The 23,028-nt window shown below is 40.0% G+C and overlaps 1 protein-coding gene and 2 non-coding genes across 3 annotated transcripts; 1 reads left to right on the plus strand and 2 right to left on the minus strand.

The window, feature by feature from the left end:
• The first annotated feature begins 11,887 nt into the window (after nucleotides 1-11,887).
• On the plus strand, nucleotides 11,888-22,816 carry LOC112082145. Its single transcript, XM_024149244.1, has 5 exons — nucleotides 11,888-11,973; nucleotides 12,018-12,824; nucleotides 12,928-13,194; nucleotides 13,252-13,308; nucleotides 22,591-22,816. Exons 1-5 carry the CDS (start codon nucleotides 11,888-11,890, stop codon nucleotides 22,814-22,816), a joined length of 1,443 nt encoding a protein of 480 aa, XP_024005012.1.
• Nucleotides 18,087-18,193, minus strand: LOC112082454. The gene has a single exon (XR_002897128.1). It is a non-coding gene; the product is annotated as a small nucleolar RNA R71 (small nucleolar RNA).
• Nucleotides 22,817-22,922: 106 nt separating the features above from the next.
• On the minus strand, nucleotides 22,923-23,028 carry LOC112082487. The gene has a single exon (XR_002897160.1). It is a non-coding gene; the product is annotated as a small nucleolar RNA R71 (small nucleolar RNA).

Genomic DNA, 23,028 nt, shown 5'->3' on the forward strand with positions numbered 1-23,028 from the left:
AAAGGAGAAGCTGGCGAGAGCTCTCACCAAGGGGTGTTACTTAGAATCTGCGGACCAGAGGATCATTCATCACCACAATCAGAGGAGGACGAGGTCATAGCCAAGAAGGACGCCATGAGATCTCCCTCAGACCAATCCAGCAATCCCTCCTACTCCATGGGGTCTCCAGCTCCATCTCTAAGTCCTTGAGAAGGTAACACTCCATCCTTGTAAATATACATCTAGCTTAGCTTATTTTCTCTTTGCATTTTGTGATTTTTCTTTGCACTTCTCCTTCATGCTTTTATAACACAAGGGACTGTGTTATCTAAGTGTGGTGGAGGGGTTTTGTGTTTAATAATCATGTTTATTCTGCTCTTATTTTCCTTTTCACTTTGAGTCTCATTTTGCATTCATCTAAGTGCATATAAAAACCAAAAAAATTGAAAAATCTGAAAAAAAAAAATTTTCACAAAAAATGCTCATGTAGTTGCATTCACATTTTAGGTCGAGTCTAGTTTGCATTTCATATAGGTTGCATCATATGAAAATGGGAGTAATGATATATTTTTTCTTGAAGAGAGCATCATTTTAAGAGCTTGGTCCTTTAAAGCATTGCAAAACTGGTATGAAATCAAGTGTGAACCATGCTTTGAACTGGTGTCTCAATACTTCTGTGCTAGCTGAATCAAGTTGTGAATAGCCTCAACCTTGCTTAAGTGAGAACCCTTGAATTTGACATCTAATTATCATGTTTGTGCATATCATTGTGAATTCATGGGTAGCACATACATATTTGAGCTTTCTTATCCCTTTAAATCACTCTTGCTAGCTCAAATAGCTGATCTCTCATCTTTAGACAGTTCTCTGCCTTTAGCCAAACCTTTCTTTGAAGCCTAAATACCCTTCTTGTGTGCATGATTTGTGAGGCCTTTTTTCTAGTAGACTTGGTAAAAAGTGTTGGGTTTAGAGCGACAAAGATAGTGCTGCATGTAGATACTAGTCCAACATCAACGGCTAGTCTAGGTTTAGGTGAAAGTGAGAGCATTGATTTTGAGTGTGTGAGCTGAAAAGAAAAAAAAAAATCTGAGTGATGAAAGTGGAAAGAACCGGATTGGTTAGGGGAATGAATGCTTAAATGAAAGAAAGTGAGTGTGTGCTGAAATGTAAAGCTCATGTGTTGAAATGAAAAGAGTCTCAAAAAAGAAAAGAGTCAAATAGAGGCTTGATTAAGGAAGAGTTTGTGAGTTAAAGAAAAGAAACTCACTAAGTGATTGTTAAAGAAAGCATTCCCCTAAGAGATGAAATGAAGAGAGTAATGTGAGCTGATTGAGTGTCAAAGACAAAATGCCATTTGGGGTGAGTAGGCTAGAGAAAGAGTCTTGAGAGGTTTAAAGTTGAGTGTGAAAAGCATTTTGGGTGTGGGGTAGATGCAGTTCTATCTTTGTATGCATCCATTGCTTTTTACCCTTAGTATTTTACTAAAGTCTGCTAATTTTTGAGTGATCCCCTTGCATGGAATACCAGTTACTTGATTGAGATCATTTTAATCTCAAAACCCAGTCCCAAGCCAAATGAATTCACTTGATTTGCATGAACATGATCCACTTGAAACTTTAAATGAATGTCAAAAGGTTGACGTTAGGAATGCTTGTGAAGGTTGGTGCTTGAGTTTGGTTCATTTGGTGACAAGTATGGCTAATTTTTATGAGTAAACCAGTTTGCATTGCAGTCTAGAATTGGTAACTTGAACAATGAGCTTTGAATTCTTTAATGATGATCTCTCTTTAAAGAAATATGAACTCCCATGCATTCAACCTCTCTCTCTCATTTGTTCTTGTTTGCTTGAGGACAAGCAAAGGACAAGTGTGGGGGAGTTGATATACTCATATTTTGTCATGTTTAGGATTGCATTTTTGTCCAAATATTGAGTCTCATGCATACATTTAGCTAGTTTTATTAGAGTTTGTCTTTGGTTCTAGCTTTGTTAAGAATTGCATTAAGTCCTAGAGTGTCCTGTATTTTTGGAGTATTCTCAGGTCATTTGGAGACTTTGGGAAGCAATTTGGAGCTGGGATCATGGAGGAACCCTCGCCTGTGTACAACAACTCGGACAGATGGTTTGGTGCAGACAAGACCTTCACTTTGATCGCGTGGGACGAAGGACTTGCAATGCGATTCAACCTCCGGTGTCTTCATCAAGAATCAAGAGGAATGAGTCTAGTTTCCGGAACACTTGGAATAAGACGATTTCGAGCCGTGAACTGGGAGGTATTGCCATCGGAAGGAACACATGTCTCGCGGCCCGATCAGGTCTTACGCGATGCGCCTCAAAGAACCGACAAGAAGGGGGCTTTGCCAATGTCATACGGGGTTGAGCTGTTCACCAAACGTGGAGCCAAGGACGTCATATGGTTCGTGGAGTTGGAAGATCGAAGTTCGGACCAGTGAGCAAGGAGTTATGAAGGATTTGGTGCAAGCGGTCTACACTCATATCGAGAAGGAGTACCGACCAAAATCTGGTCGGTATTACCTTGGAACCTTGACGTTTTTGGCTGGCTTTTCGAAGCCAAATTAATGAAGAATTATCGAGATGCTGCACCGACTGAATTCTGCTTGGTATTGATCTCCTGAAGCTATCCTTGACGCCACACCGAGGTGAGTTCAGCCGGTGTGGTGTCTCGGTGTAACCAGTCTCAAATCGCTGAAACAATATCGACGTCCTACACCGGCCAAAATCACCTCGATACATTCTCGCTTCATGACGTTTTTGTGGGCCTTTTTGGGGCCAAAAACTAGTTTGTCCTAGGTTGGCCCAGCAAGAAACCCTACCTATATATATGTTTTAGGCATTATCCAGCAGACTAAGCTTTATTCTCTTTGTTTTCTTTGCCTCTTTTGTGAAAAACCTAAACTTTGTAAGAGAGATCTTCATTTTCTGGGTTGAATCAAGAGAGTAATTAGGGTTTAAAGCTGAAATCCATCATTATCTATCATCTCCATCTTTATCTTCCACCCTTTTGTGAGTTTTAATCAGAGAGATTGAGAGATTTCTGTGTTTAAAGTTGCAAACCCATCATCATCCATCTTCTCCATCTCCAACTCTCATCATTAATCATGCCAATCTTCTCAACTTGCAAAAGTTTAAGGGAGATTAGTATGATTAGTGAGTAGTTTAGCTTAATGAGGTTCTAGATGAGTAGGTTAGGGTGCTAAAGTGTTAGATTAGGATTGCTTAGGGCTACATTTATTGATTCATCTCTCTAAACAGCTGTTCTCTAGGCTATATCCTTGCATATAACTTGTGATCTAGATTCTGGGAATTTCATGCACCACAAGTGTTTGATGAAATTCCTGAAAGAGCTGTATTAGAGGTTTAAGCATTTGCTGCATGATGATGTCTTGTTATTTGCTTGAATGATTCATATTTCACAAATGATTATTTGGTTTGAAAATGGATTAGTGTAGAGGTTAATGGCTTCATGAGAGGATTAATCTAGATTAGAGTTCTTAATTATTTGAATAAAGTCTCATCATTGTCATTAGCATTCCTAATTTAGCATCAAAGCACCCTAGCCAACTATCATGTCTAGAATCTCATGCTCCCATCATCTCATATCATCTCATCTTGCTTAGTTGTCATTGCTTGCATGTTTATTTGATCATTAATCTTTGTTTTAGTTTAAATCTTGTTTTAGGCACTAGTCACAAACAATCTTCACCACTTGCTTGAATTAAGAAACTGTCTTATATTCTAGTGTCTACCACACATTGGATGGATAAACCCTTTATGCTGCAACAGCTAAGGGATTGATAACCCCTATTTAGAGCTTAAAAACCTCTAGTTATCAGGGGAATAGATTTTATGGGACCATTCCTGACTTCTGTAGGAAACCAATACATATTAGTAGCAGTAGACTACGTCTCTAAGTGGGTTGAAGCAGTCGTTAGTCCCACCAATGATGTGAAAGTTGTCATGAAGCTGTTTAAATCTGTTATATTCCCGCGTTTTGGAGTTTCTAGAATTGTAATAAGCAACGGAAGATCGCTTTTCATCAACAAGGTTTTCAAAAATCTTTTTACGCATAATGTTGCTTCTCCATACCATCTCCAAACTAGTGGTCAAGTAGAAATCTCAAATAGAGAAATCAAGTCGATTTTGCAGAAAAAAAACTGCAGTACATCGCAAGGATTGGTCTACAAAACTTGACGACACATTATGGGCATATCGAACAGCTTTCAAGACACCATTAGGAATAACACCATTCAATCTAGGAAAAGCATGTCATCTTCCAGTAGAACTCGAGTATAAACCGCAATGGGCTATTAAGGAGATGAACATGAACTTAAAAACAGCTGGAGAAAGAAGACTACTTCAACTTCACGAGTTAGAGAAGTTGCTCCTCTACAATGCTTACGAAAACTCAAAGATCTACAAAGAGAATACTAAAGCATATCACGATAAGAAGATTATTCATCAAACTTTTGCTCCTAATGATAAAGTTCTTCTTTTCAATTCTCGTCTTAAGGTTTTCCCAGGGAAATTATGTTCAAGATGGTCTGGACCCTTCATGATAAAGGAAGTAAAACCATACAGAGCCATTGTCCTATGGGACAAAGCTGGAAACTCATTCACAGTAAAAGGCCAACGTGTAAAGCCATATCTCACAGAAGAAGGAGAAGACGAGAGAGAAGTGATGGTTTTGACCGATGCGCCTTCATCAAAGAAGGAAAAGACGAGCAAGGAGTGATCAATCAACAACGTCAAGCTAACAACGTCAAGCTATCTTATTTATTTTCCTTTGACCTTTATTTTTCTATTTTACTGCTTTGTTTTCTTTCATTCAATTTCAGGTTTTTACAAAGAAGAACGACTAAAAGACACGCAAAGATCATAGACCAGACAAGAAATAAACACTGCGATTACATAGGGATCAGCCGTGGTTTATCCCTTTTCGACCAAGGTCCAGAGGTTTCGACCAGCGACGACATCCCTTTGCAACCACGGTAACATAGTTCTACGAACGATATTCTCCGGCACGATAAGTACACTTAGACATTTTAATTTTCTATTTTCTTTACCATTCTTTCCAAGATTTATAACACTGAGGACAGTGTGAAATAAGTCTGGGGGAGGATGTTCATCTGTTACTAACGAAATTTGATTTGTTTTGAGTTTGTTTCGGACATACAAAATCTTTCACAAAATTTTTCAAAAAGTTTTCAAACCAGGATCACAATAAACATTACTGTGATGATTTAGACCAGTGTGGTTCTACACTATTCCGTCGTTTATAACTCTTTTGTGATTTAGGACTAAACTAAGCAGTAGCTAGAATACTTGCACTACGAACTCCCACCAGCGGACTTCTATTCATGGAGATTCTTTCTGACAGGATATACTAGATCATTTTATCTGGACTTAATTTTGACTTAATTTCTTCATTAAAGCATTAGATCAGGGAAACGAATCATACGTTCAAGACTCCTTTACCGTTTTACCACTCTTTTTTTTATCTTGAATGGCTAGTTCATCATTAGCTAGTTCCCTACCTTCACCAAACCTCTTTCGAATCACATGCATTCTTGTTTTTCATTGTTCTATATGCAGATATATGCAAAAACGTCGGAGAGAAAGAGGATCAACGCGGTTTTCAGTCACTGAAGACGGAGACCTGCGATTTTACCGGAATAATTCAACAAAATGAGAAAACTCAGTTTGCCTTGGAAAAACTTCAAAATCTTGGTACAATCTCGTCCCTTAGACTCTCTCTCTTTAAAAATTTTATTTCTCTTTTCCAAAAAAAAAACGAAAAAAAGAAAAGAGAAATAAGAAAGGAAAGGAAATAAAACCTTAGAGGGACAAAGATGATCAATTTTATCCTTGAGGCAAGCTAAAGTTCGATTATATGGAGTTTTGGAGATTATCATTCTGATTCCCGGAAAAGATCTAAGTCTGCGGGAAGTAGCTGTTCACAATAAAGGAGGAAGGATTATGCAGTAACATTTGGCAAGGAGAAGTGACTGAAAACTGCGGTCACCAACAGGTCCTTCTCTCTTTTGCGGTTTCGCATAATATCTTGCATCCTCCAGATTCTTCAGGTAACCCAAAACACTTAAACTCCACCACTTAAATAGCCTTTAATGCCAAAAGCCGTGTACCTTGAATAATGAATTTGATGAGAATTCACTATTACACTTAATGAATGTAAAGAGATAGTTGCAGGAAGTTAGATTTAAGTGTGTAGATTTTTGCATGACGGATTAACAGACTAGTTAGGTTTGTACTTTGGTGAGAATTTTCTAGACTAGATCCAAATAGATGTTCTGCGATAAGTTATGGTTTAGAAGGACAGTCACTGAGATAATGTTTAGATCCTGCGATTATTTTTAAAGATTCTTTCCTGGCTTGATCTATGTTTTGTTTTAGGACAAACAAAGGTTTAAGTTTGGGGAGTCGATAACACCGTATTTTGACCACTTTTATGGATCATAATGATGTCTTATACAGGTTTTTTAACTCTGTTTTTAATGTTTTTTAAAGTGATTACAATGTTTTATAGTTTCAAAAGACTTTTCAGGAAACTTGGGCAAAAGATATACAATTTGGAACAAATGGGCAATTTTGGATAAATGCAGACCGTCAGAAGTATGGCAAGTGATGAAGATCTTCTCACCTTCTGATCACCCCCAAATGTTGAGACAACACAGAGGATACAACCAGCTTTCTAATGCACTTGGTTTAGAGATAATCCAACGGTTAGATCTTCAGATACTCACGATGCAATAAAGACAGAAAATGCAGTCTCGAAGGAGGATATTAGCGGGGACCGCGGCCAAAGCCTGTTTCCCCGCGGGTAGAAGCACCCCGACTGCGGCCAGAAAACGTTCACGTCCCAGACGGCCTAAGTAAATCCCAAGTCGATTCTTTTACTATTTTTGAAGCCCTAAGTGTCCAGGACAACTCCAGAAGCTATAAATACCCTCTTTAGGTCATTCTAAAGGAGGAGACCGCAGACTTAGAGAGAGATAGAGAGATTTTCGTGTGTGTACCTCAGGAACCCTAAGGAGGCTGCCATCTTCGAAGAAGGAGCTGCCGAGGGAGAGCATCATCGCGCCTCCACCTGCAACTCTGTTCTTCGTTTTTCTTCTTTGTTCTTTTAATTTTCAGCAATCTCATTATGTTCATGATGCTTTGTTACAATATGTTTAAGTAGTTTTCAAGTTGGTTTTAAAGAGGTTTTTCAAAGGGAATTTCATGTGTCTTCTTCTATGAATCGAGATTTAGGATTTATAATCTTCTAGGTGTTCTTCGTTTGCGTTTAATCTTACTGCGTGATTCTCTGCTGGCCACTTAGAATTCGATCTAGATAAGATTTTTTGCGAAAGCTTTCATTGATTGTCTGACCTAGGGTGAAACGAGAAATTCTACTATAGGAGTGGAAACCTACCTATAGATGATTTGTGAATGTTGATGAGTCTTGTTCAAACTATTGCATCTACTCCCTTCCAGGATCAGAGTGGAAACTATTGGTCAGGTTTGCAAGAGATAGTTGTTTAGTGCTGCGAAAGTTAGCTATTCATACTTCCGTGCCTCGAGTTCTAGAACATACTTAGTCGATTACCTTTACTTATTTTAGTCATAGCTTTAATCCATAAATCCCTGCGATACCCTTGAGCCCAGCGTTTGTTTTTAATTGTTTACAGCCTTCCATTTTCATTTGATTTTCAAATGCTTTCATTTTCAATTGCTTTTTAATTGCTTTTAGTTTAGGTGTAGTGACACCCAAAACCAAAAAAAACCCAAATTGTTTAGTTCTTGTTTGATTTGAGCATTAGCGTGAATTCATACTGAAACAAGTAAGTCTCTGTGGATCAATACCCTAAGTACTATAGTGCACATTTGTGCACTTGAAGACATTTAAGAGTTATAAATTTAAAACCTGAAGCTTAGTAAAATAAACACCCCGTTTACAATCGCATCACTGAGAAAGCCAGGGTTCAAAGAGGCGGTGATTTTCGGATGGAGTTCTTTTGATGGAATCTCACGTCAAGATTTTCATCAAAAAATAGCGAACTGTCGGAAGAGTATCTCCATTTGGAAGAAATGTTTTCCAACTAATTCGGAAAAGATAATCGAGGTATTAAAGAATCAACTAGATTTAGCACAAGATGACGAGAACACAACGACAGAAGAAATAGAAGAAATCAGGAGGAAACTCTGCTAAGCTTTTCGTGAGGAAGAAGTCTATTGACAACATAAGAGTCATGAGTGATGGCACAAAGATGGTGACAAGAACATAAAATTCTTCCATGCTCTTACTAAACAAAGGAGAAGCCGGAATCGTATCATTTCCCTAAAAAATATTAATGGAAATTGGGTGGAGAATGTGACAGGTATTGAACGAGAGGCTTCCCAATATTTTCAAGACCTGTTCACCTGGTCACAGCCTACAGACCCAGAAATGCACTCCGGTATATTACCGAGAAAGTTACAGATACCTCAAATCAGCTCCTGCTAATGGAACCTTCGGAAGCAGAGATTAAAGAAGCCCACTTTGATATCAACCCTGATAAAGCCCCCGGACCAGATGGGATGACTAGTAAATTATATCAAAAATTATGGCAGGATTTCCGCCATGACATAGTTAAGTTGGTGAAATTATTTTTTCGTTTCGGGATTCTTTGATCCTAGACTTAATCACACTAACATATGCCTCATCCCCTAAAAAGAAAAACCAACAGCAATGACGGAATTCCGCCCGATTAGTCTTTGCAACGTAAGTTATAAGATTATCTCTAAGCTTATAAGTAAAAGACTAAAGGGGACATTACCAAACTTAATTTCAGAAACTCAATCGGCCTTCATGGCTAGGCGTCTCATTACATACAACATTCTGCTGGCACAAGAAAATTTTCAAGACCTCCGTACAAACTCTGTTTGTAGAGAAAACTTCATGGCCATCAAGACAGATATGAGTAAAGCATATGATCGGGTAGAATGGAGCTTCGTGGAAGCCCTTATGATCAAGTTAGGATTCTCCAAGAGATGGGTCAGAATCTTGATGTTCTGAATTTCCTCGGTCTCATATCAAGTCCTTATAAATGGAGAACCGATGGAAAAATTCATACCATCGAGAGGATTGCGGCATCTCTCTCTTTTTCTTTTTATTCTCTGTAATGAGGCTCTTATCTCACTACTCAATGGAGCATCCAACAGGGAGCCGATTTTTAGGATCATTAACATATATGGATCGGCCTCGGGACAACAGCTTAACCTGGACAAAAACATTCATCATGTTCGGGAATAGAGTGGACCCGAATTTAAAGCAAGGTATCAAAAATGCCATCGGAATGTCATCGGAGGGCGGCATGGGTATGTACCTGGATCTTCCAGAACAAATTTGTGGATCAAAAAAGAAAGTATTCTCTTATGTCCATGACCGCTTGAGTAACCGAGTCAATAATTGGTCAGCAACACTTCTTTCCAAAGGTGGAAAATAAATTCAAATAAAATCAGTTGCACAAGCCGTTCCTACGTACGTCATGTCATGCTTTCTTTTACCCCATGGAGTGACTGAAAAACTACGGAGTGCCATCGCCAATTTTTGGTGGAGCTCAAAGCAGAATAACAGTGGGATACACTGGATTGCCTGGGATAATATTTGCATTCCCCAAGATATGGGAGAGCTTGGATTAAAAGATTTACAAGACTTTACTTTATCCCTTCTGGCTAAACAGCTATAGCGTCTTATTCAGTACCCCTCATCTCTCTTGCCTCGTATTCTAAGAGACAGATATTACAGAAAATCTGATCCTTTAGAGGACCGGAACGTCTATTCTCCATCTTATGGGTGGAGGAGTATTATGGCCGCAAAACCTTTCCTGAAGGTGGGCTTGAGGAAGACAATTGGTTCGGGTTTAAACATGAGAGTCTAGAGTGAACCGTGGATTCCGGATATTAGAGCTCGACCTGCAAGAGCCGTCCGGCAAACCGGATACCGGGATCTGAGATTATTGGTATATTCCTTTATCCGACAAGATACAAAACAATGGCATGTTTGTTTTCTAAGAGAATTTTTCCAACCTGAGGATGTCCCTCTTATCCTCGGGTTAAGATCTAGTCATAACCGTACCTTGGATGGATACGCATGGAATTATTTCAAATCTGGACTTCACTCGGTTAAGTTGGGATATGATCTGATTAGAAGGACGAAGTTAGAACAAGAATCTGGAGCGATGAGAGAACCAAGTATCACGGCACAGCAAAGTTATGTATGGAAAGTCCTACACCAGGAAAGATGAAACACTTTATGTGGCAATCTCGATCAGTGTGCGTTACTACCTGCCAGAACCTCACCGACCAACACACGAAATCTGATAAGCGCTGCCCTCGCTGTGGATCTTGAGGAATCTATAAACCATCTATTGTTTTTATGTCCCCCTGCCTTACAAGTATGGGCGTTATTGGACTTTCCGTCCCTTCTGGGTCTCTTCCTGAGTACCTCTATTTATCAAAATATGAGCTTTCTCTTTTGAAAAACAATAGAGTTAGGTATGACAGATGGTTTATTTGGAAAGCAAGAAATGATAAAATTTTCAATGGGAAAGATATCTCCCCGGAGGATACCTTGCTTCATGCAAAGGTGGAAGCAGAAAGCTGGAAGATCGCGAACTAACCCGAGACGATGATGAATAGACACTAGGACGATGGCCCCCTTTCCGCCTCCAACACCACTACCTGAAGACCTGCGGATCCCAATATGCCATATTGATGCTTCTTGGAATGATCACGGACTGGTTAGCGGTCTTGGGTGGAGTTTGGAGGTTAGCAGGGGAAATGAGATTGTTGGACTGCAGGGATGTCGCAGAAGCCTCTCGGCTCTTAACGCCGAGATGGATTGTCAACTATGGGCTATGGCATGCTTGAGCGAAAGGCAGATGACTTCAATTTATTTTCAGATCGATTGTTCGGACCTTGTGAGCATGTCTGAATCTCCAGCAGATTGGCCGTCCTTTACGACTAGAGTTGGTATCCTTCTGGGCGGATAGCCTTGTAAAAGGAGCTCGAGCAAGAGGATTTATTTTTTTCCAAATCAGTCATAACGAACCGGTCAAGGATGGTTCTCTGACTAGCCACATGTGATGTAATAGTTGGTAGAGGAAAAACAATAATATGATAAACGGGTTAGGATTATATTTTTATAATTGTATTTCCATGCATGTTAGTTTTTCAAAAACATAGAAGATAATAAGCTGATTTTAGCAATTAAATGGACGAATTAGCTTATTTTAACACTCATAGATATATAGATTGGTTGTACATAATTTATAATCAATATTTTATTAATATGTATTTAAATAACTCATACTCTTAATTATTCTATTAATAAATAAATTTATACTTTAAATTATGATAACAAAATTATTGACTTTAAAATAATTCATGTAGCAAATGAAGAAGGCAATTCAACATCTGTGGCAAACAGATTTTTGTGTGCTGATACATTACGGCTTGCGTCAAATCTTCCCATTTCTCATATTGGCATTTCAAATTCAACCCAACTCACACAAATATCTGCAACTGCACCTACTGTTTCTCATCTAGATGTTTCATTCAATCAAGGAAATCAATAGGTAATGCAAGTAATTATAGTTAGTGTTTGCACGGTTCAAGAGAAATTCTGGATTTTTAAGATATGTTTTCCTAAATAACTTATATGTATTCCTAAGTATTTCCTAAAAGCTTTCTTTGTGTAGCTAACTCATGGACCAAATGGAGACGACAATTCAACATGTTCTACTATTGATGTTTTGTGTTCTGCTCTGTTGATCAACATCACTCTTTTTATTTATATGTTAATAAACATTTTAAGAACAAGGATGAGTTAATGCCTTAAATGAGGAAATGGGCTTTGGATTGGAAGTTCGAGTTGATCCTAATTGCACTTGGAGGATGCGTGCAACCAAGCTCCTTTCTTCTGTTTCTTTGTGGTGAGGACTTATGTAAGTGAACACAACTGTGATACAACTCATAGGAACGCCAACCATAGGCAAGCAACTGCCAAGGTGCTTGGGACTCTAATCTGCAGCAATTATGGAGAAAAGAAGTATGGTCTTAATCCAAAACAAATCATGGAGCAAGTCAGACTCGACCATGGTGTACACATTAGATACAAACAAGCTTGGAAAAGAGTTTGCTCAGGATTTGATCAGAGGACACACAAGGATAGCTATAAAAACCTCTCAAAGTGGTTGTTTAAGGTTAATGAGAAAAACCCTGGATCAAAGGTTTATCTTGAGATGGATCCAAAGGGAAAGAAATTCAAATACAGCTTTTTTGCTTTTGGTCAATCGATAAGAGGATTTGAGCTGATGAGGAGAGTTATTGCTGTGGGTGGTACTTTTCTTAAGGGAAACTTTAAGGGAACATTGCTTGGAGGTAGTGCACAAGATGGAGATTATTTGTTGTATCCGCTTGCGTTTGGGATAATTGACTCTGAAAACGAACATGTGTGGACCTGGTTTTTTAGTGGACTCGTGATCCCTGAAGCGTCTGATTTGGTCTTTGTTTCAGATAGAGTTCATGCTATTGCAAAGGTATTTTTAGTGGTTTATCCGCTTGCACATCATGGTATTTGCAGAATCCATCTCTTGAGGAATATAACACCAAAGTATGGGAGAACTGGGTTGTTGCCGCTTGTAGAAGCTGCAGCTGATACTTACACTTGTTATGAGTTCATTGGCATCTTCAATGACATAAGGAGCAGAAGTCCCAAATTAGCAGCATATTTGGAAGAATCTGATTTTGTAAAATGGGCTCGCTCTTATGCACTTTCGAACAGGTAAGTAAAACTTTTAAACAGCATGACTGATTTTAGGAATGTTATTAAATTGTTGCTCAGTCTTTTCTAACTTGTGGTCTTGCTTGTATGCACCTTCGAACAGATACAATATCATGACAACCAACATTGCAGAGTCTCTGAATTCGATTATAAAATTGGCTCATGACTTGCCCATAATGTCTCTCTATGAGACCATTAGGTTAACTCTCATAACATGGTTTCATGAACATCGGGAAAAAGCTCTTAAACACAAAAAGCTCGTCACACCACAAGTACTGAAGACGATGTTAGAGAGATACAATGCTGCAATGAAACATGATGTTTTCCAAGTAGATCCGTATGAGTTTGAAATAAAGGACGAGACTCGGAAGTACATTGTTCATCTGGAAAACAAGTAGTGCACTTGTCTTGTTTTTAACATCTACAGAATCCCCTGTGTCCATGCTATTGCTGCAGCTAAGCGTACAAACAAGGATGAGAACAAGTATGTGGATTAGGTCTACTTGACGGAAACCTGGGCTAAAGCATATGCTGAGAACATTCATCCATGTGGAGATTTGACAAATTGTGATTTCCCAGATTTTGTACAAGTATATTCATGCGCACCACCTACTTGTAAGCAAACGAGTGGGAGACCTCCGACAAGGAGAAAGATATCAGTTAGAGAATTTGGTGTACCCGGTTCAAAATCACAAGGACACAAATGTAGCAGATGCAACGTAGGAGGACACAATAGGAGTACATGCAGATCACCTTTCTGAATGTTTTCAACTGTTATAAGAAGAAATTTCATCAGTTTTTAGCAAGTTGATTACATCTTCATTGGTTTTAGGATTATACAATAAGTATTTAGGAATGATTTCATAAATATATATATATATATATATATATTCAAACACTTGTAAAGGTTCAGGCGTTGTTTATAATTTATTTAAACTTTCTATACCTTATGAGATTCTTATAACAATAATATACTTTATTACTGTTTCACTATACTTGAAGCTTTTTTACAAAGCTGCTCCAGCGTGCATAAACGCACACATAGAGCACACATAGAGTATTACACTACAAGAAAACAATCGTTTTCCAACGGTCTGTTACGACGGTTTAAAAATCGTCGCAAATATACAACGCATTTACGACGATTTTACGAGGAAAAAACAAAACGTCGAAAACCATCGTAACTACGATGAATAATTTACGACGCTTTACGACGATTATACATCGAAAAAGAGAGATTTGATATTTATTGCAAAACCGTCGTAAATTGGATGTAACATTACGACGAATTTACGACGATCCAAATCCGATGTATAGTTACGACGATTTTACGTCGACAAAGACGGTAGGTGAAGAACATTTAAAACATGTTTACCTAACAAATGTCGATGAAATATTTTATCGCACAATCGACGTAAAATCGTCGTAATATGAAGGTTGGATGTAAAAGCGATGTAAAAAATTGTCGTAAAAGCGTCGTAAAGTCCAAAATTTTGTAATAAATACATCTTCATTCCTTCTTTCATTCACAACACATCATCATTCAAACATAAGAGCATCAGCATCCTGGAGACCCATTTTAGGTCTCTTAAACCTTAGTATAGTGTTGTAAATCCTGATATATTGGGTTGTCCATTGCTGGTAACCCAATTAGTAGTTATTTCTTTGAAAAAAGGAAGTAATAATATTAAAAGGTTTACTCCATTCACGTGGCTACACGTGACACAAGAGACCGTCTCTTTTATTGTCCAAAAAATAGAAAGAGATATATAGTATTATTGGGTTTATTTCAAGATGTCTATATACGAGCTAAGAAGCTGGATGTATATGCGTAAAGATTCAGATGGGGCGTTGACAGAAGAATTCAAGAACGGGTTAGAAATATTCATGTATCAGGCCAAAAATATGGAGAGAACGAAAGATAGCGGGAAGATGTTTTGTCCTTGTTTGAAATGCAAGAATACGAGGTATACACTAACCAAAACCGTGTGGACGCATTTATTAAATAGAAGATTTATGCCGCAATATTTTGTTTGGTATCTACATGGAGAAGGATATGGCAGTAATACTCATGGGAATGCTGGTAGTAGTAGTAATTATCAAAGTCATGTTGATTTTGATGAATCGAATTACGGTCATCAGCCTAATCTGTATCAATCTGATCAAGGTCTAGATCATGATAGGATGCATGAAATGGTGACAGATGCATTGATATGTTCATAATTTGCATCATCTAGGTTGCATATTTCATTCCAAATCATGTCTTATTTCATGCATTTTAGGTCCTTAGGGTTTGTTTTAGGACTTAGGAGTTGCATTAGGTCCCAATGAGTCTTTGCATGTTTTGAGTGTTTATCAAGTGTATTTGGAGCTATTTGGAGCTGAAAAGATGAATCCAGGAAGAGAAATGGTGATCAAAGCTTGAAAGGAGGTTCTCGGCCATTCTCGCGTACCAGGAAGGTTTTTCTCGGCCATTCTCACGTACCACGGGTGGATTCATCGGCCAAAACGCGTACCGGCTAATGAATTTCTCAGCCAAAATCTCCGGGTGCAGACACATTTCCGAAATCGCCTGTCCGGGGAACCTTCCGGTCCGATTCAGCTGTCGGATGCTTCATCAAAGTTGGAGAACATTGGATCAAGGTTCCAGAGCAAGTAGAATCATAGAATACGGACACGTGAGCAGAGAGTTAAGCTCGTCGGAAGGAACTCCTGTCTCGCTGCCGTTTTGGACCGACCCGATGAGCTCAGAAGAATGCGAAGGACGGTGCACTTCCAGACCGATTCAGTTTACGGGGCTTTCATCAGAATCCGAGATATTTGAGTCCTCTTTCCAGAACGTTTGAGGTCATTCAATTCGGAGCTGTGAACAAGAAGATAACGTTTCCGGAATGGACACACGTCTATAAGCCTCTTTCTGATCGTGTCAATGCACTTCGAAGACGAGCCCTCCAGGAAACCTTCCACTTCCCAAGCACCGAAGCTTTCTTCACCAAAGTTGAAGATATATGAGTCTTCGGTCCTCTGAAACGGGAATCACACAATTCGGACCAATATCCTGGAAGTTACTCCTCCCGGAATGCGAAGTGGTCCAAGCTGCTTTGAATGCTGCGAGATAGTCTTGCGACTTGGTTAACTCGCAAAGCCTGAAGATGAATGTTTGGAGGTTGAGCTGCGAGTTGAGAAGTGCGGGTAAGCTATCACTGGATAAGGTCCGAGGCTCCCGAGCAAGAAAAATGCTAAGTCCACAATCGTGCGACTTAGGCATGCGAGTTGGCCGCACTTGGAACTAAACCGCAGGATTACTCGCAATCTACACCGACTTGAGCCTGCGACCTGGGAGTAATGGTGACCAACTCGCACATTCTCCACTTTATCCACTAAAGCCGGGTCAGGACCCGGTTTGTTCCGGGCTGACCCGGTTCGTTTTTAGAGACATATATATAGTTTTTAGGGTTTTTTCCCAAGGACTAAGCTTTATTCCCCTTTGTCTCTTGCCTCTTTTGTGAAAAGACTCCACTAAGAAGAGAAATATCGATATTCGAGTGTTTAATCAAGAAAGTTTAAGAGATTTTTGTGTTTAAAGCTGTTTTCTTCTGAATCTATCATCTCCATCTCCATTTCTCATCGTTAATCATGCTAATCTTCTCAACTTGCAAAGGTTTAAGAGAGATTAGTATGACTAGTGAGTAGTCACCTTAATGAGGTTCTAGATGTGTAGGTTAGGGTGCTTAAGTGTTAGATTAGGAGTGCTTAAGGCTAGATTCATTGATTCATCTCTCTAAACAGCTGTTCTCTATGCTAGATCCTTGCATATCACTTGAGATCTAGATTCTGGGAATTTCATGCACCAAAAGTGTTTGATGAAATTCCTGAAAGAGCTGTATTAGAGGTTTAAGCATTTGCTGCATGATGATGTATTAGTATTTGCTTGAATGATCATTTAGAACTGTTTATTAATGCATACTGATTCATATTTCACAAATGATGATTTGGTTTTAAAATGGATTAGTATAGGGGTTAATACCTTCATGAGAGGATTAATCTAGATTAGAGCTCTTAATCATTTGAATTATGTCTCATCATTGTCATTAGCATTCCTAGTTTAGCACCAAAGCACCCTAGCCAATTATCATGTCTAGAATGCCTCCATCATATCATATCCATATCACTTGTCATTGTTTAGCTCTTCTTTAGTCATTAATCCTGTTTTATCTTTGTAGTTGTCATTAGTCAATCAAAACCACACTTGTATGCTTGAATTAAGAATCTGATCTCATAGCTTAGTGTCTATCACCACATTCTTGGATTGATAACCTCTTTGTGCTACATTGACAAAGGGATTGATAGCCCTGAGACCCTAAAAAGTCTTGTCTATCAATTGGCGCCGTTGCCAAATTGTGGATTGTTTAGCATTAAGCTCTGATCTGTTCTTGAGATCAAGTGCTTATTTTCTTGTTTTTACTGATTACTTTCAAGTTCTGTTTGTGATTTTAGGTGTATGAACACCAGGTCCTGATCAAGAAGCTGTGGTCCACCTTTACCTCTCAACGACAACATAAATCTTTTGGTACCATGGAGGAGAAGGGACAGGCGTGGAAGACAGATTGATCAGGCTGATATGGAAGAACAAAGAGAGCACGTGGTAGACATAGAACAACCAGTTCAGGAGCAACAGGCTCAGGGTAATGGAGCTGGTAATGTAGCTGGTAATGGAGTTGGTGAAGGGCTACATCAGGGTCATGTTCATCAGAAACAGGTGCACCAACAAGCTTATGTCCACCAGGGACAAGCTCCAGTTCATCAGCAGAGGCATCAGGCCAATGTACAGCAAAGACAACAGGTGCACCACCAACATCAGCCCTTCCAACACCAGCAAAAGAGATATGAGCAACCACAGGTCTATGTTGGAGAAAATGACAGGGCAAATGCTCATCAGTATGGAGCTGGTATTCAGGCACCACCTGTGCAAAACAACAACTTTGAAGTGAAGGCATCCTTGTTGAATATGGTCCAGAACTTAAGTTCCATGGATTAGCAATGGAAGATCCCTTAGAACACTTGGATCAATTTGATAAAGTGTGTGACCTGACCAAGATTAATGGAGTTTCTGAGGACAATTTCAAGCTAAGATTATTCCCATTCAGTCTTGGTGACAAAGCTCACCAATGGGAAAAGAATCTTCCAAGAGGCTCCATTCAAACTTGGGAGCAATGCAAGCAAGCTTTCCTATCTAAGTTCTTCTCCACCTCAAGAACTGCAAAACTGAGGAACCAAATCCCTAGCTTCACTCAGCACAGCAATGAGAGCTTTGGTGAAGCATATGAGAGATTCAGGAGATACACAAACCAATGCCCACACCATGGGTTTAGTGAGGCTTCCCTTCTCAGCACACTATATAGAGGAGCTCTTCCCAAGATTAGAAACCAGCTGGATACTGCTTCCAATGGGAACTTTCTTGGAAAGGAGATACATGCTGCTTTAGAGCTAGTGGAGAACTTAGCAATGAGCAATGATACTTATGGTGAAGACTATGACAGATCAAATAGATCTGAAGGTTCTAGCTCAGAACAGAGGCTCACTAGGGAAGTAAAGGAGTTGAGGAGTGAATTAGACAAGTAATTCACCACTCAGAAGCCAATGCATTTTGTAGGAGAGTATGAGGAACCTTCTCAAATCTTTGAGAACATAAGTGAAGAAGGTCTTACCCAGGAGGAACTTAACTACATTGGGAATCAGAGGTTCCAGAGATATCAGTATGGTAATGCCAATCAGAACATTTCTTACAGGAACCCCAATGTAGCTAACCCACAAGACCAACTCTATCCCTATCCTCAAGCTCCACAGAACTTTGTTCCCAAGAACAACTTTCAAGGGTCTTTTCAACCTAAGAATAAGTTTGCTCAGAATCAGGGTTTTGGTCAGCAACAGCAACCATTTCAAGGTCCTAGTTTCAGTTCACAGCAGCAAAAGACACCACCAGGGTTTGGTCCACCACAGTTCCAACAACAGGCGCCGGTTCAACAACAGTTTCAGCCACCAACGGTTCAACAGCAGCCACATATGGGGACAGATATGGTTGGTATTCTGCAACAATTACTTCAGGGCCAACAGATATTTGCAAGCCAGAATGCAGCCATGCAGCAGGAAATCAAGGAACCGAAGCAAAACCAGGCATCAAGCTCAAGGAACCAAGGTCACCTACCTGGAAAACCAGAACCCAACCCCAAGGAATATGCTAAGGCCATCACACTGGGGAGTGGAAAGGAGTTACCTGGTATTGAGAACAACAATGTGATCATTGAGGGCAATGATCAAACTGAGGGGGAGGCAGCCTTATAAGATGATCAAGTTGCTGAGAAACCAAGGACAGAAAAGGGTAAAGAGGTAGCAAAGGAACCTGAACCAGAAAAGACATATGTGCCACCACCTCCATACCAACCCAAGCTCCCATTTCCAGGGAGATTTAAGAAGCAACTTGTGGACAAGGCAAGAGCTGTATTTGAGAAGGCACTCAATGAGACACCACTCACAATGCCTCTCATTGATGTATTCCTAATGATGCCAAAGATGGGTAAGTTTTTGAAGGATGCCATTCTGAACAAGACCAAAGAACTTTAAGGCATGGTGGTACTAAGTCATGAATGCAGTGCTATCATTCAGAAGAAGTCCATTCCAAGGAAGTTGACTGATCCAGGGAGTTTCACACTCCCTTGTGCCATTGGACCTCTTCTATTCTCTGGATGTCTTTGTGATCTAGGAGCATCAGTCAACTTGATGCCATTCTCCATAGCAAAGAAGCTGGACTTTAGAGTTTTCAAACCTGGAAGGATCTCTCTTATCCTTGCAGATAGATCAGTTAGATTGCCTGTTGGTATGTTGGAAGATCTACCTGTTAAGATAGGTGGTTTTGAGGTTCCAACTGATTTTGTTGTGCTGGAAATGGATGAGGAACCAGTTGATCCTCTTATCTTGGGCAGGCCATTCTTGGCCACTGCAGGAGCTATTATTGACGTGAGAGGTGGGATAATAGAGCTTCAACTTGGGTCTGAAAAGCTCAAGTTTGATGTGAATGAGATGATGAAGAAACCCACCATTGAAGGTCAATGTTTCTATGTGGAGACAATGGATCAGTTGGCTGATGAGTTGCTTGAGGAGCTGAACACTGAGGATCCTCTTCAAGCTGCTCTAACTCAAGAACAAGGAGAAAATGGGCTCTTAGGAGAAGCAAGTGAAGGGTACAAGTTGTATTTGGACAATGCTAGAGAGCTGGGTCCTGAGACAAGGTTTTTGGAACTGGAACAAAGTGGCTCTGAGGTTTTTGCTATCAAAGGATCAGATACCAGCCAAAGCAGCTTGGACAAGGATTGGAATGAGGCTGATGCACCCCCTGTTGAGCTCAAGCCTCTACCAACAGGGCTTAGGTATGTTTTCTTGGGCTTAAACTCCACATTTCCAGTAATCATCAATGATAGCTTATTAGAGCATCAAGAGAGTGCATTGCTTAGTGAGATAAGAAAGTTCAGGAGAGCCATAGGATATTCTTTGGCTGATATTAGAGGGATCTCTCCTGACATTTTCACCCACAGGATTCACCTAGAGGACCAATCTATGTCCTCTATTGAGCATCAACGACGTCTTAACCCCAACCTTAAGGAAGTGGTGAAGAAGGAGATACTAAAACTTCTTGAGGCAGGGATAATTTACCCAATCTCTGACTCAAGATGGGTGTCTCCTGTTCATGTTGTGCCCAAGAAGGGTGGGATCACAGTGGTTAAAAACAAGAAGGATGAGCTGATAGCTACTAGGACTGTCAGAGGACACAGAATGTGTATAGACTATAGAAAGCTCAATGCAGCCTCTAGGAAGGATCATTTTCCTTTGCCTTTCATTGATCAGATGTTAGAGAGGCTTGCAAACCACCCCTTCTTTTGTTTTCTCGATGGGTACTCGGGGTTCTTCCAAATTCCCATAGATCCCCGAGATCAAGAGAAAACAACATTTACTTGCCCTTATGGCACATTTGCATACAGGCGAATGCCTTTTGGTCTCTGTAATACCCCTGCCACATTTCAACGTTGCATGATGCATATATTCTCTGACATCATTGAAGAGAAGGTTGAGGTGTTCATGGATGATTTTAGTGTCTATGGCTCCTCCTTCTCGGATTGTCTCTCTAATTTGTCACAGGTCTTGGAGAGATGTGAGCAGCATAACTTGGTGTTGAACTGGGAGAAATGCCACTTCATGGTGCAGGAAGGAATAGTTCTTGGGCACAAGATATCTGAGAAGGGCATAGAGGTTGACAGAGCAAAGGTGGAAGTGATGGTGAATCTGCAAACTCCTACTTCAGTCAAAGGGATAAGGAGTTTCCTTGGTCATGCAGGGTTTTACAGAAGATTTATCAAAGACTTCTCAAGAATAGCCAGGCCCTTGACAAGGCTGTTGTGTAAAGAAGTTGATTTCATCTTTGATGCTGAATGTGAAGAGGCCTTCAAGATGATCAATGATGCATTAGTCAGTGCACCAATTGTCCAAGCACCAGACTGGTCCCTTTCTTTTGAGGTTATGACAGATGCATCAGATTTTGCAGTTGGAGCAGTACTTGGGCAAAGGAAAGACAAGAAGCTACATATTATCTACTATGCCAGTAGAACACTTGACTCTGCACAAGAGAAGTATGCTACTACTGAGAAGGAAATGCTGGCAATAGTCTTTGCCTTTGATAAATTCAGAAGCTACCTGGTGGGATCAAAAGTTATTGTATATACTGATCATGCAGCACTCAGGTATCTGATGACCAAGAAAGATGCCAAGCCAAGACTGTTAAGATGGGTTCTTCTACTTCAGGAGTTTGATATGGAAGTACAAGACAAGAAGGGTATAGAGAATGGAGCTGCAGACCATCTCTCAAGGTTGAGAATAGACTCTGAAGTGCCTCTTAATGACAGTCTTCCTGAGGAATCACTGATGGTGCTCCATTCTTATTTGGAATTTGAAGAAGTGGATAACATTCAAGAGAAGAGGATGCCCTGGTTTGCTGATATTGTGAACTATCTTGCTTGTGGAGTGGAACCACCTGAATTAGATGCTTACCACAGGAAGAAGTTCTTCAGAGATGTCCAAAGATACCATTGGGATGAGCCTTACCTCTATGTCCTGAACAAAGATCAGCTGTATAGAAAGTGTCTTGCTGAGGAAGAGATGCAACCTGTGTTGCAAGAGTGTCATGGTTCAGCTTTTGGGGGTCACATGGGAGCATTCAAGACTGTGGCCAAGGTTCTTCAGAGTGGGTTTTGGTGGCCCACAATGTTCAAAGATGCTCAGCTAGTTGTGTCAGCATGTGATGCCTGTCAGAGGCATGGGAACATTTCAAAGAGGAGTGAGATGCCTCAAAACCCAATCCTAGAGGTTGAGATCTTTGATTGCTGGGGAATTGACTTCATGGGGCCTTTCATTTCATCTTATGGGAATCAGTATATTCTTGTGGCTGTAGACTATGTGTCCAAGTGGGTTGAGGCCATTGCTTCCCTTACCAATGATTCCAAGGTAGTAATGAAGTTGTTCAAGAGCATTATCTTCCCAAGATTTGGAGTACCCAGGGTTGTTATCTCTGATGGAGGATCTCATTTTGTGAACAAGACTTTGGAGGGATTGCTGAGAAAGCATGGGTTTTTGGTGCCGAATTGATAACTAAGAGTTGCAATTGGAGAGTTGATCAAGGAACTGTTGGCGTTTTCTTTGGAAGCTGTGACACTCCTTGTAGTCATGGAAAGAGGTATGGAATCCACCCTCCTCCAATTGAAGCTGCGGCCTATGAGATCAAAGCAAGCTTGGTCAGGTTGATTCAAGAAACTAAGTTCTTGGGGTCTGGCATGGAGAATCCATATGATCATTTGGACTGCTTTGAGAGGTTGTGTGACACATTTAGGACAGGAGGAGTGCCCCAAGACAGTATCAAGCTCATCTTGTTTCCATTTTCACTTGGATAAAAGGCAAGCAAATGGGAGAGAGCATTACCATCCCACTTGGTAAATTCTTGGGATGATTGCAAGATGATCTTCCTCCAAAGGTTTTATCCCATACAAAGGACTATCCAAGCTAGGAAAGACATCTTGGGCTTCAAACAAAGAATCCATGAGACCTTTGATGAAGCATGGGAGAGACTTAAAGGCTACACTAGAGATTGTCCCCATCATGGGTT

The sequence above is a fragment of the Eutrema salsugineum genome, unplaced genomic scaffold (genome assembly GCF_000478725.1).
Source record: "Eutrema salsugineum unplaced genomic scaffold, Eutsalg1_0 scaffold_1, whole genome shotgun sequence".
Taxonomy (NCBI): domain Eukaryota; kingdom Viridiplantae; phylum Streptophyta; class Magnoliopsida; order Brassicales; family Brassicaceae; genus Eutrema; species Eutrema salsugineum.